Source organism: Cricetulus griseus, chromosome 3, assembly GCF_003668045.3.
Source record: "Cricetulus griseus strain 17A/GY chromosome 3, alternate assembly CriGri-PICRH-1.0, whole genome shotgun sequence".
NCBI classification, from domain to species: domain Eukaryota; kingdom Metazoa; phylum Chordata; class Mammalia; order Rodentia; family Cricetidae; genus Cricetulus; species Cricetulus griseus.
Window position 1 is genome coordinate 20414319 of NC_048596.1, and position 12652 is coordinate 20426970.

The 12652-nt window shown below is 44.8% G+C and overlaps 1 protein-coding gene across 1 annotated transcript in view; it reads left to right on the forward strand.

Annotated features, from left to right (window-relative positions):
• Window positions 1-12652, forward strand: part of Tll2 (tolloid like 2) — a 113996-nt gene that overhangs the window by 64115 nt on the left and 37229 nt on the right. The window contains exons 5-7 of the mRNA XM_027407472.2: window positions 2190-2307; window positions 7130-7308; window positions 8712-8817. Of these exons, the coding sequence (XP_027263273.2) occupies window positions 2190-2307; window positions 7130-7308; window positions 8712-8817 (403 nt within the window). The remainder of the gene's footprint in view (window positions 1-2189; window positions 2308-7129; window positions 7309-8711; window positions 8818-12652) is intronic.

Consider the following 12652-nt stretch of genomic DNA (forward strand, 5'->3'; position numbering starts at 1 on the left):
TGTCTAATACCTAGGACAGTGCCTCCTACAGAGGAGGGGCTCCCCAAATCTGCCCACACCAAGCCCACAGGAGATCACTGGCTGGATGCCTGAACTAAAAGTCCCATTGAGTGAATACCATAGCCTCTCAGAGTGCCTTTACTAGCTGGGGTACTGTGGCTTCTGTAAGAGCTGGCAGATGGAGGCAGATGGCCCAGTGACTTGCCACAGCCACTGAGAGCCACTTAGCAGCAGACTGGCAGACTGAGAGTGGATGAACAGAGCCTGGGAGAGGTGGGGATCCTCCTGGGCTACCCTTCCGCTCTGCTTGGTGATATTACTTCAGATTCCAAGTGCTTAATCAGGGGCTGTCATAAGAAAATGGAGAAGCCTTCTCCCTGTCATCCAGGCTGTCTGATGGAAAAAGTCACACACCCAGAGATTAAAATGTATCCCTGTAAGTAGCTGCCACAGCTCCTTGGTACACACATTCACTTTGCTCCTTCTGGTCCGAAGTGCTCTGGGCTCTTCTGACCAATAATTTATATTACCTTCATCAACATGAGATAACTTATTATTTTAGAACATTTTGTACATGACTTTATGTTAATTAGTAGGGTTGCTATTTTGACAAGTGTTTGAGCTATAAATAATGTGAGCCTTAGTATGTCAAGATGTCAAATAAATAAATAAATAGACAGCCTACCCTATAAAATAATAATCTTATGTGCACTATTTTTGAGACACAATATAACACTATACCCACATTGTATTCTAGACTATGGTGGGAGTTTCCCTCATTTTATTTATTTATTTATTTATTTTGCATCATTATAAACTCAGGGTTCTGCTCCATCACCCTTTGTACTTCTAAATTATTTGTCTCTCAAAACTTCTCATTGCTTCTAACAAAGCTAAAATATTGTTCATGTTGTTATCTTGATGGATATTGGAGAATATTTACTGACTTTGCATGACTCTCAGCTGGGGGTTTTATTATTCAATAACTTTCCAATCAAGGAACTCTGAAGACAGTGTCAGAAAAAATATGAAATTCATCTATTTTCAAAGTCCTTATGGAAAATTAAGACTGAATGCCCCAGAAAATACTGAAACACCATTCAAAGTGCATAGGTGTGTGTGTGTGTGTGTGTGTGTGTGTGTGTGTGTGTGTGTGTGTGTGTGCAAATAGACTTACAGAATGCATGAGAACACTCTCCTGTAGGTGTGTCAGAAAAATGAGGGTAGAATGCCATGATGGGGACAGGGCTTCCTCTAATCTAGAAACCTACAACCACCAACTGAGTGACATGGGTAAGACAAAAGTTTAAAAAAATAATTTTAATACAAAGGAAAAAGCTGGGGATCCCAGGACATCATCTACTGTTAGTAACCCTTCCAATCCCAGAACTCCAAGTCTCTAGGATTTGGCTGTTCAGAACAGCTGTCTGTCTATCTATCTATCTATCTATCTATCTATCTATCTATCTATCTATCTATCTATCTATCATGAGTGTTTTGCCTATGTGTTTGTACCACATTCATGCAGAGGTCAAAAGAGGCTATCAGTTGTCCTTGAACTGGATTTACAGACAATTGTGAGCTGCCTTATTGGTGCTGGGAATTGAACCTGGGTCCTCTGGAAGGGCAGCAAGAGCATTTAACCACTGAGCCATCTTCCCAGCCCTCTGCTCCCTTGACAAGATCTTGTAAAGTTACCCTGTCTGGATGAAACTCACTATGTAAGCGAGACTTGCCTTGAATTTAGGATGGTGCTCTTGCCTCTGCTCCTGAGTGCTTGGATTACAGACATGTATCAGCATCCTCAGCAAAGGGAACTGTGAACCCCAATGTATTTCTATTCTGGATCACCAAAAACTTTTAGAAACAACTAAAAATATTTGATCAACCTTTATATACAAGGTAGTTGACCTGATACATGTAAAATGTAGAATGAAATATTGTATAATGACCCCACAACCCAATTAATGAACACATCCATCACCACCACCCCAGTTACAGGTGTGGGGGGGGCGGGGGTGATGACGACACTTCAAATCTCTCTTAAGCCTCAAGTGAAAAAAAACACAGCATTGTCAGCAGGATTTTTAAAAATCAGAGCAAGCTTTGTCTTAAGACTGTGCCTTCATGACTAAAGAGGGTGTGGTGTGCCCAGGAGCGAAGTGACCAGCTTTGCCCTGTTGTTTCAGGCAGCCAGAGGGCCATTTTCAAGCAGGCCATGAGACACTGGGAGAAGCACACCTGTGTGACCTTCGTGGAGAGGACAGACGAGGAGAGCTTCATTGTGTTCAGTTACAGGACCTGTGGGTAAGCAGGAAGGAAGACTGCCTCAGTGGAGAGCCGGGTGACAGATGCGAGGATGCATGGGTCTGGAACTTTCTGCATTTCCACTGAGCTATGATTGGTGAGAGGCCAGCTTTGCTGGAAGCTCTTTGTCCTCAGTGAAAGCAGGTGAGTTCAGAGTGTGGCTCCAGGGAGACTCACTGCTGATGGGTCCTGTCACCAGGACAGCATGGCTGATGATGATTCATGTGGAGAAAGACTCAGGTCAGTGACTCCACTGAAGAGCTAATAGCTGATGAAGTGGCAGACTCTCCTTGCTCACAAGTGTGGGCGTTTGAATGTGTGAATGTCTGTCAGTTCAGAGGCCCCTTTTCTCTCTTTCATGTCCCCTGTGTCCTTTTCCCTATCTTCCATCCTTCCTCATCACCTAATATTTTCTCTTAGTTGCCTTTCTATACTCACGTTTACCCGTGTTTACAGTTACACATCTAGGCTACAGACATTATAGACTATATACATTATAGACTATATACATTATAGACTATATACATTATAGACTATATACATTATAGACTGTATACATTATAGATTGTATACATTATAGATTGTATACATTATAGACTATATACATTATAGACTATATACATTATAGACTATATACATTATAGACTGTATACATTATAGACTGTATACATTATAGACTGTATACATTATAGACTATATACATTATAGACTATGTACATTATAGACTATGTACATTATAGACTATATACATTATAGACTATATACATCATAGACTATATACATTATAGACTATGTACATTATAGACTATGTACATTATAGACTATGTACATTATAGACGACTATATACATTATAGACGCCTATATACATTATAGACTATATACATTATAGACTATATACATTATAGACTATGTACATTATAGACTATGTACATTATAGACTATGTACATTATAGACTATATACATTATAGTCTATATACATTATACATTATAGACTATATACATTATACATTATAGACTATATACATTATAAACTATATACGTTGTAAAATAGGATCTTCATGTGAGGGAGAACATGCAGCTGTTGTCCTTCTGAGTTTGGGTCACCTTGGTTAATACTATACTCTCTAGATCCATCCATGTTTCTGATTTTATTTTTCTTTGTAGCTGAATAGCATTTGCTGTATAGATGTACCACTTTTTCATTATCCATTGATCTGTGGGCGGGCCGCTAGGCTGGTTCTGTTTCTTTGCTGTCATGAGCACACACAACAGCAATAAATACAGATTGCAGTGTCTCTATGGTAGGGTACAAGACTCTTTGGGTGCATGTCCAGGAGTGGCACAGCTGGGCAGAATAACTTTTGAAGAAACTGATGAACAGAGGAAGGAATTATTTCCCTCCAACCACCAAATCCAGAATCTCAAGAGGAATTATTTTAGATCTTTCAATGTTATTTTGATACTGAAACTTTCCCAAGTGTGAGAGAAAGAACATTTCCAGGTGTTTTAGGGAACTATCATGAGTTGCTTGCTGTCCTGAAAGCACCATAATGGATGAAGGAATTAACAAGGTACAGATGTACCTCGCATCAATAGCTATGGAAAATTCCATTTAAGGTGCTAGAATTCCCAGGGAAGAATAGAAGAAAGGCTGCCCATCAGTTTGTGTAGGACATAAGACCATTTACACGCAGGAAGTCTACTCACGTGACTGAGAGATCAGAGCGAAGACCCCTGTGTATCTCAGCAGATGCTGATAGCCTCTGGATGACCAACATCCACTTTCAAAAAAGTCACCAAGGCCTCACAGAAATACATGCCAATTATTAAAGTGTATGTTTCATGTATGCAGATAACTTTATATTCCTATGTGCAGTTTATGTATGCATAAGAACATACTGATCCTAGAAGTATTTCTGTTAGAATCAGGGACAATTCACAGAGGTTTCTGGTCTCCACAGTTAGTTTACACTGCTCTGGAGATGCTAATATGCCTAGACTGGAGGCTGAAATCAACACTGTGAAGACTGGCGGAACAAAGTCAAGGTTGCGTTATTGAGAGTTAATGTGACCGGGTGCCTGGAAACCCAGAAAGTCAACTGAGAAATTTAAAACCTGAGAGACTCAACTAAGGTGACCGATGACAAAGTGAATACAAAGTTCACCATGTCCTTTATTCATGCTTCGTCTGATAGAATTCCATAATGGGAAAATACAACTTTTTTGTTATCTTTGGATATGGATTGAGTGTAGGAATGAGAAAGTCAGTCTTTTGCAACATGGACATGTATGTTCACAAGTATACTTCTATGCTCAATAAATAAAATGTGGTGATGGGATAATTGAGAGTTTTAATTCCTTTTTAAAAAAAGATTTATCCTAGGTGTATGAGTGTTTGGCCTGCATGTATAATGTGCCCCTCATGAAGGCTTGGTGTTTTCAGAGGCCAGAAGAGAGCATCAGATTCCTGGAAGCTGACATCACAGGCAGTTGTAAGATGCCACCTGCGTGCTGGGAACTAAACCCAGGTCCTCTGCAAGAGCAGCAAGTGCTTTTAACCACTGAGCCATCTCTCCAGTGCCTTTGATTTCTGTTTTATGCCTTTATTATAGGCTGATAAACCTGGTGCAGTGGCAGACACCTGCAATCCCAGCACTCCAGAAGTTGAGACTGTGATATGAAGGTCAGCCTGAGCTACATAATGAGTTCTAGGCTACTCTAGGCTACATAGTTGAACAATAATACTAAAGGTCTGGAGAGCTACCTCAGTGTCTAAGAATGCTTGCCCTGGAAGCTTGAGCATCTAAGCTTGCATTCCTACCATCCACTTCATCCTCTGACGAATCCATGTATGTGCAAGGGTATGCATACCTCACACTAATGTGCTATCACACACACACACACACATACACACACACACACACACACACACACTCACACACACACACTCACACACACTCACACACACTCACACATACCCACACTCACACATACTCACACATACACACACACTCACACACACACACTCACACACACACACACACTCACACACACACACTCACACACACTCACTCACACACACACACACTCACACACACATACTCACACACACTCACATCACACACACTCACACAACACACACTCACACACACACTGACACACACACACTCACACACACACTCACACACACTCACACACACACACTCATACACACACTCACACACACTCACACACACACTCACACACACTCACACATACACACACACACTCACACAACACACACACTCACACACACACTCACACATACACACACTCACACAACTCATACACACTCACACATACACACACTCACACACACTCACACACACACTCACACACACACACACTCATACACACACACTCACACACTCACACACACACACACTGACACACACACACTCACACACACACACACTCACACACACACACTCATACACACACTCACACACACTCACACACACACTCACACACACTCACACATACACACACACACACTCACACAACACACACACTCACACACACACTCACACATACACACACTCACACAACTCATACACACTCACACATACACACACTCACACACACTCACACACACACTCACACACACACACACTCATACACACACACTCACACACTCACACACACACACACTCACACACACACTCACACACACTCACACACACACAAGCACTACCCCTTCCCTCACACACCATTCAACAACAAAACAATAATAAAAGTCTCATAAAACCAGTATATTAGGAATAATGAATAATATTTTTTTGAAAAAATACCTGGTCCGAATATAGATGCTCACTAAGGTCACTAACAATGACATCCAGGGGCACCCTTTCCAGAACTCAGCCACCTACTTCTTGTCTCTTGTTGTCCTCAAAGAAGGCCCTGTGGACATGCAACTTAGAAGAGAGATGGATGTGAGCATGCTTCATTCTGGATAGGAAGGCCATTTCTTTCTTCAGGTTCTACACATGATCTGTGGTCACCAAAAGGCTGAAATACATTTTGGAGGAATGGTGATCTTGTTGGGGGGAGTTGGACAATGAAAATGCTTCCACCTGTGAAACCCTCCCTCCCTCCCTCCCTCCCTCCCTCCCTCTCTCTCTCCTTCCCCTCCCTCCCTCCCTCCCTCTCTCCTTCCCTCCCTCCCTCCTCCTCCTCTCTCTCTCCCTTCCCTCCTCCCTCTCCCTCCCTCTCTCTCCTCCCTCCCTCTCTCCCTCCTCCCTCCCCCCTTCCCTTCTTTCCTCCTCCTCCCCTCCCTCCCTCCCTCCTCCTCCCTCCCCTCTCTCCCCCTCCCTCCCCCTTCCCTTCTTTCCTCCCTCCCTCCTCCTCCCTCCCTCCCTCCTCTCTCCCTCCCTCCCTCCCCCCTTCCTTCTTTCCTCCCCGCCCTTCCCTTCTTTCCTCCTCCCTCCCTCTCTCCCTCCCTCCCTCTCTCCCTCCCTCCCTCCCCCTTCCCTTCTTCCTCCCTCCCTCCTCCCTTCCTCCCTCCCTGCTCTCCCTCCCTCCCCCTCCCTCTCTCCCTCCCTTCCTCCCTCCCTCCCTCCTCCCTCCTCTCTCCCTCCTCCCTCCCTCCCTCCCTCTCTCCCTCCCTCCCTCCCCCTTCCCTTCTTTCCTCCCTCCCTCCCTCCCTCCCTTCCTTCCTTCCTTCCTCTTTTTCTTTCTTTTATACAACTTTCCACCATGAGAGGCAAGACAAAGTGGGATGGAGCTTGCCTCTCTGCTTTGATACCCTCAGGCCTGCTAATCTCGGTATTTCTATCTCCTAGCTGCTGCTCCTATGTGGGACGCCGAGGAGGAGGCCCACAGGCCATATCCATTGGGAAAAACTGTGACAAGTTTGGCATTGTGGCTCATGAGCTGGGCCATGTGGTTGGGTTCTGGCATGAACACACTCGGCCGGACCGAGACCAGCATGTCACGATCATCAGAGAAAACATCCAGCCAGGTGAGGGATCTTGAGTGGAGTCTAGAAACCAGCAAAGTAGAACATCCCTAGGCTTGGGACAGTGAGAGGAGGGCCTGCTGGGAGATGTTTAAGGCTCATAGCTAACTGGAGGCAGTGACCCAACTTTGTAGGCACTTGTTATGAGCCCTGCCACCTGTGGCATTCCTGAGAACACATCTGCTGAAGCTTGTGGCTTACAACAGAATAGAAAGCATGATTCTTAATGTTGTAAAGGAAAATGAAATCCAGCCCAGGTTCCTAAGCAGAGTCAGGACTGATTTGCCAAAAGATGGGGTTCTCCAAGCAGTTTTCATGAGTCACTTTTGCCATGCAATATGGCCTTTTGAAACTGCAGTGCAATTAAGATACATATGCATATGAAAACAGTACCCTGCTTGGAAGCATTCTGCCCCAAGGCAGACAGCACACACAGATCAAACATGTATGCATCTTTTCATGTCTAATAAGTTGGTGTAAAAGTTTGTATTGGAGCCTGGTGGGGTAGTACTTACTTTAGCTTATAAGCCATGCACTAGGGAAGTTGAGGCAGGAGGATCACAAGTTGGAGGCCAGCCTGGACTATGAGTGTATTCAAATCCATCTCAGTCAACCAGTGACTCTTGTCTCAAAAACAAAGAAACACAAACAAAAAAACTACTACCTAAAATTGATATTGAACATGAAAGTAGCTAGCTGATTTATAGTTGCCTTAAATCTGCCTTGTGCACCTATGTGTACATGTTGTGTTCACATGTTTGTGGCATGTGGAGATCAGAGAACAACTTTGGGTGCTGTTTCTCGGGGCCTTTCCACATTAGTTTTTTGAGGCAAGAGTTCTCATTAACCTTGAGTTTGCCAAGAAGGCCAGTAAGCTCGAGGGATCCATCCATTTCTGCTCCCAAGGCTAAAGTTACAATCAGGTACCACCAAGCCAGTTTTATTACGTGGGCTTGGGGAACTGAACTCAAGCCAAGCACATCCTCAGCCAAGCTCCCCAGATAGCTTTAAGACTACTTCAGAGGACCCAAGCCATACACATTTGGGATTTGACCTTCTGATTTATTTTCTTCAAATTGCAAGATCAGGATTTTGGAGGTTTTTCCTTTTAAACTAAATATTTTGGACAAGCAGATTGAGTGCTAATCTATCTTCAAGCAGAGTTGGAAGATTCAAGTGGTGTTTGGGGAGGGGTATTGTGTAGTGGGACAGAGAGAACACAGGCTTGCCCAATGTTTCAAATTTCTAGTCCATTACATACAGTCACCATAAGCCTGCAAGTCCTGTTATCTGGCCACTCAGACAACAGGAGCTTCCAGAAGTTGCCTGGGCCCTCCTCCTCCTCCTCAGTTTCCTTTTGGATACTGCCTTATTTCCATATTTCTTAACAGAGTATTGTGTTATAGGTCAGGAGTATAATTTCTTAAAAATGGAAGCCGGTGAGGTGAGCTCTTTGGGAGAGACTTACGACTTCGACAGCATCATGCACTATGCCCGGAACACCTTCTCAAGGTCGGAACCTTTGCTGTCCCACCCCCAGTCTGTTTTTATTGCACTTGCCTGAGGCTTGGGTCTGAGGAGTTCTGAGGTCTGTGGAGAGTGAGCAGGTCTCGGCATGCTCCTTCTATGGCTGGCCTGTCCATCCTTGAAATACAGTGGCCTCTGGGCTGCAGTGAAATACAATCTAATCATGTTCTTGCTAATAAGATTGAGTCCCGTTGTGAGGCTGGCGTTCCATCATGCCCTCATGTCACAAGGAGCAAACTGGAAAAGAGAAATTATGGAGAGGTCATCTGGGAGAATAACCTAGAGGCTTTTTGTAAAATTCCAGTTGGGTAGGGGCATTTCTAACACACATCCTAAACAAATTGCAAAGTGCTTGCCATTGTCCTAGAAAAGGCTCAGTTTATTGGAAGCTAGGCTGTGTCAGAGATGGAAAGGCTGTAAATCATGGGTTCTTTTCAGAGACAAAGAAAACTAAGCTCCAGACATCTTGGGAGATCACAGGTACCTAGATCAGAGTGAGAACAAGGACGAAGGATCCCCACTTTCAGGTCTTGGGGAATAGGTGTTACTCACAAGAGAAAGGAGGAGTTGTTGTTTACCTCAGGCACCTTTGGGGTCTGTCCCATGTGTGGGACTTTACATGGAGATGTTAAGTATTCTCCATATGGCTCCCATGGCTAGGCCATGTAAGTGTTGTGTGCACAGAAGAGCATCCCCACTAGTCCCAGCTGGGAGGTCTTCCCAGCCCTTAAAGGAATCACTTCAAAGTAAAAGGAGACACTATAAGTGATTTGCTGTCTCCCCCTTCTCCCACCATCCCCGACTACCACCCACATCCATGCTTGGTGTCCTCAGAGGCCAGAGAGGGCATTGAATCCTCTAAAACTAGAGTTATAGGCTGTTGTAAGCCATCATGTAGGTACTGAGAACCAAATCTGGGTCCTCTGAAAGATGAGCAAATTCTCTTAACTACTGAACTATCTCTCTAGCCCCCTAGCTAGCTTTCTTCTAACAGTCCAGGATCACCTTCCTAGGGAGTAGTTCTGCCCATGGACTGTACCTACCCACATCAATTAACAATCAACATAGTCCCTATATGCATGTTCAGCAACCAGTTTGATCTAGGTAATTCTCTCAGATGACTTGAGTCTATGTCAAGCTGACAGCTGAAGATAACTAGAAGAGGGAACAAGGCCCAGGAAGCCTATGGCGTGGTCAAGAGGAAAGCCTAATAGATGAGAGAGGTGGGTGGGAAAGCAGGTATTGGGGTTGGCCTGAGACCTAGCTTGGAAAGCATACAGGGAACAACTTAATGCTACCCATTAACCAGGGCTTATGTGCTGGTATGTAGAGACAGTATCAACATTGTCTAGGACACAGTGTTAAATTGGCCCAACTGAGAAGCTTGTGCCTTGGGTCTTATTTTGGTAGCTTCTGTAGCTATTCATATCATTTTATAATTTTTGGTTGTAAGCCTAGCTGTCTTAGTTAGGGCTTCTATTGCTGTGAAGAGACACCATGACCAGCTCTTATGAAGGAAAACATGTAATTATGGTAGCTTACATTTTCAGAGATTTAGTACCTTATCATCATGGTGCGGCATAGTGGCATGCAGGCAAATGGTTCTGGAGAAGTAGCTGAGAGTCCTACATCTTGTCTCTCAAGCAACAGAAAGAGGTCTGTCTCTTTGTGTGTGGCTTGAGCATATAGGAGACCTCAAAGCCCATCTCCACAGTGACACATTTTCTCCAACAAGACCATACTACCCCAAACAAGGCCACACATCCTAATGGTGCCACTCCTTTTGGGGGCCGTTTTCTTTCAAACCACCACACTAGCCTTTAACAGCTGAGTCATCTCTCTGTTTATCTGTCACATTCTTCCCTCCCCCAGTAGACTGTGAGCCTTGGACGTAGCACTGTCTTGTTCTCATCTAGTGTGTAGCATCCTGTTGGGTGCCTGACACATAATAGGTATCCAATAGATTCTTGCTAAGTTTTAAGTGAATGTATGAGGTCAAAGAGGCTTAGAGAACTGCATTGCAGAGGAATGGGTGAGGGAAATCCTGTCCATCATTCTTTCTAAGTCTTCACACATGCTCACAAATGTGGCAGATGCTCCTCTCCAGGAGGGAGACTGTAAGTCTCTCCTACGATGGTATGTAGAGCTGTAGGAACGAAGCCACCTTCCTCTTACTGGCTATGTGCTATCCACTGCACTACATCCTGGAGCCAGAGGCCAAGTAGAGGCTCATCCTGTTTTTCCTAACTTTCTTACTCTTTTCCTAACTATCTTTTCCCCTCCTGTGATCTCTAGCTCATAATCCCATTGCTTCGGCACTTCCTGAGGGAACCTTTTCTAACTCCAAAGTCAGCATGAGCTATCTTATCAGCACAGACCAGAGGAAATCTTTGGGCCAAACTCATGAAATAATCACACCTTATTTAGAGTGCCTAGGAGGGAGATTGGCAAGGAACAGCACTAGGGTGTGATGGGCAGCTAGTGCACAGCGGCTTCCCTGAGGCAAACTTCGGTTACTGCTACAATACCTATTGCTGCATAACTTCCCTGCCAAACTTAGGGTCTTAAAACCACAACTTACTGGGTTGTTGTTGTTTTACTCTAGGTCAGCCCAGCTCATTCTTCTCTGGTCTTGCCAGTCATTTGGCAGCTTAATTGGGCCGGGGAGTCCAAGCTGGCCAGTCACACATAGCCCATGACCCTCTTCCCATAACCTCTCACACTTCAGTATATTTGGCCAGGCTCTTCTCTGCTTGAGGACTCGGGGCTGTTGGAGGGCAGCCTGGGTAGCTGCAAGCTTCTAAAGGGCCAGGATCTAGAACCTACATGACATCAATTCTCTCACTCCTATCCATCAGAGTAACCAGGAGGCCAGAATCAGGTGAAACGAAGAAATACACACTGCGTCTTAATGGGAGAAATAGCAACTTTGCCTTTCAAAGGGATGTCTCTATTAAGAGACGAAGTTCATTATTTAACCATCTACCACAGGCCTCACAACCCTCCCATCCCGCACGTGTACACACACACACACACACACACACACACACGCACACGCACACGCACACGCACACGCACACGCACACACACACACACACACACACACACAAATACGTGTTGCTGCAGGTGGATGCCTGCATTGCATTTGTGATGGTTTTCAGTGTGAAGTTTTAGAAGGCTATTTTATACCATGGGCTCTTATTGGTGGGCTTTTTTTTTCTTGGCATTGTCAGAGGCTTCTCTGCTTCCAACTGCAACTCGTTTCTCTTGGTCCTTTCTCCCCTGGGGCTGCACTGTACCTCTCCTTTTAGCTCATGAAAGAGCAGCCAATCGCCTGCAAAACACAGGCCTGTGGGATAAAGCCCTTCCTGCTGATGGGAAATGCAGTCTCTGAGTCTCTTTACGACCCGAGCTGTCTCCTTCCAGCCCTGTCCCCTCTGGTTTTATTGCCTTTCGTCTCCCTTTCCCCTTGGTGGGAGTGGTGTCCTTAGAAGTTTTGCTGGGCACAGGTCCAGCAGTCAAGGAAACAGTTCTCTGTTACAGGGATGTCTTTGTTTGGAAAACTCAGAGCTGACAATTTTATCCCCTAAGACATCTGTCAAACCTTCCCAGTTTAGCGTGAAGTCAATGCTGGGCACTGTCCACCCAGAAAGGTAAAGGAACATTGCTACAGTGCTACACACACACACAGGGAAGCCCTGAGAGTGGACATTCTCCAGAACTCAGTGACCTGTCAGTAACTCAGGGAATTGCATTGATGTCTTAGCACCAAAGACTGGGTGCGAGCCAGTGTTGAGCCTGCTGCTTTTGTCTGAAACCT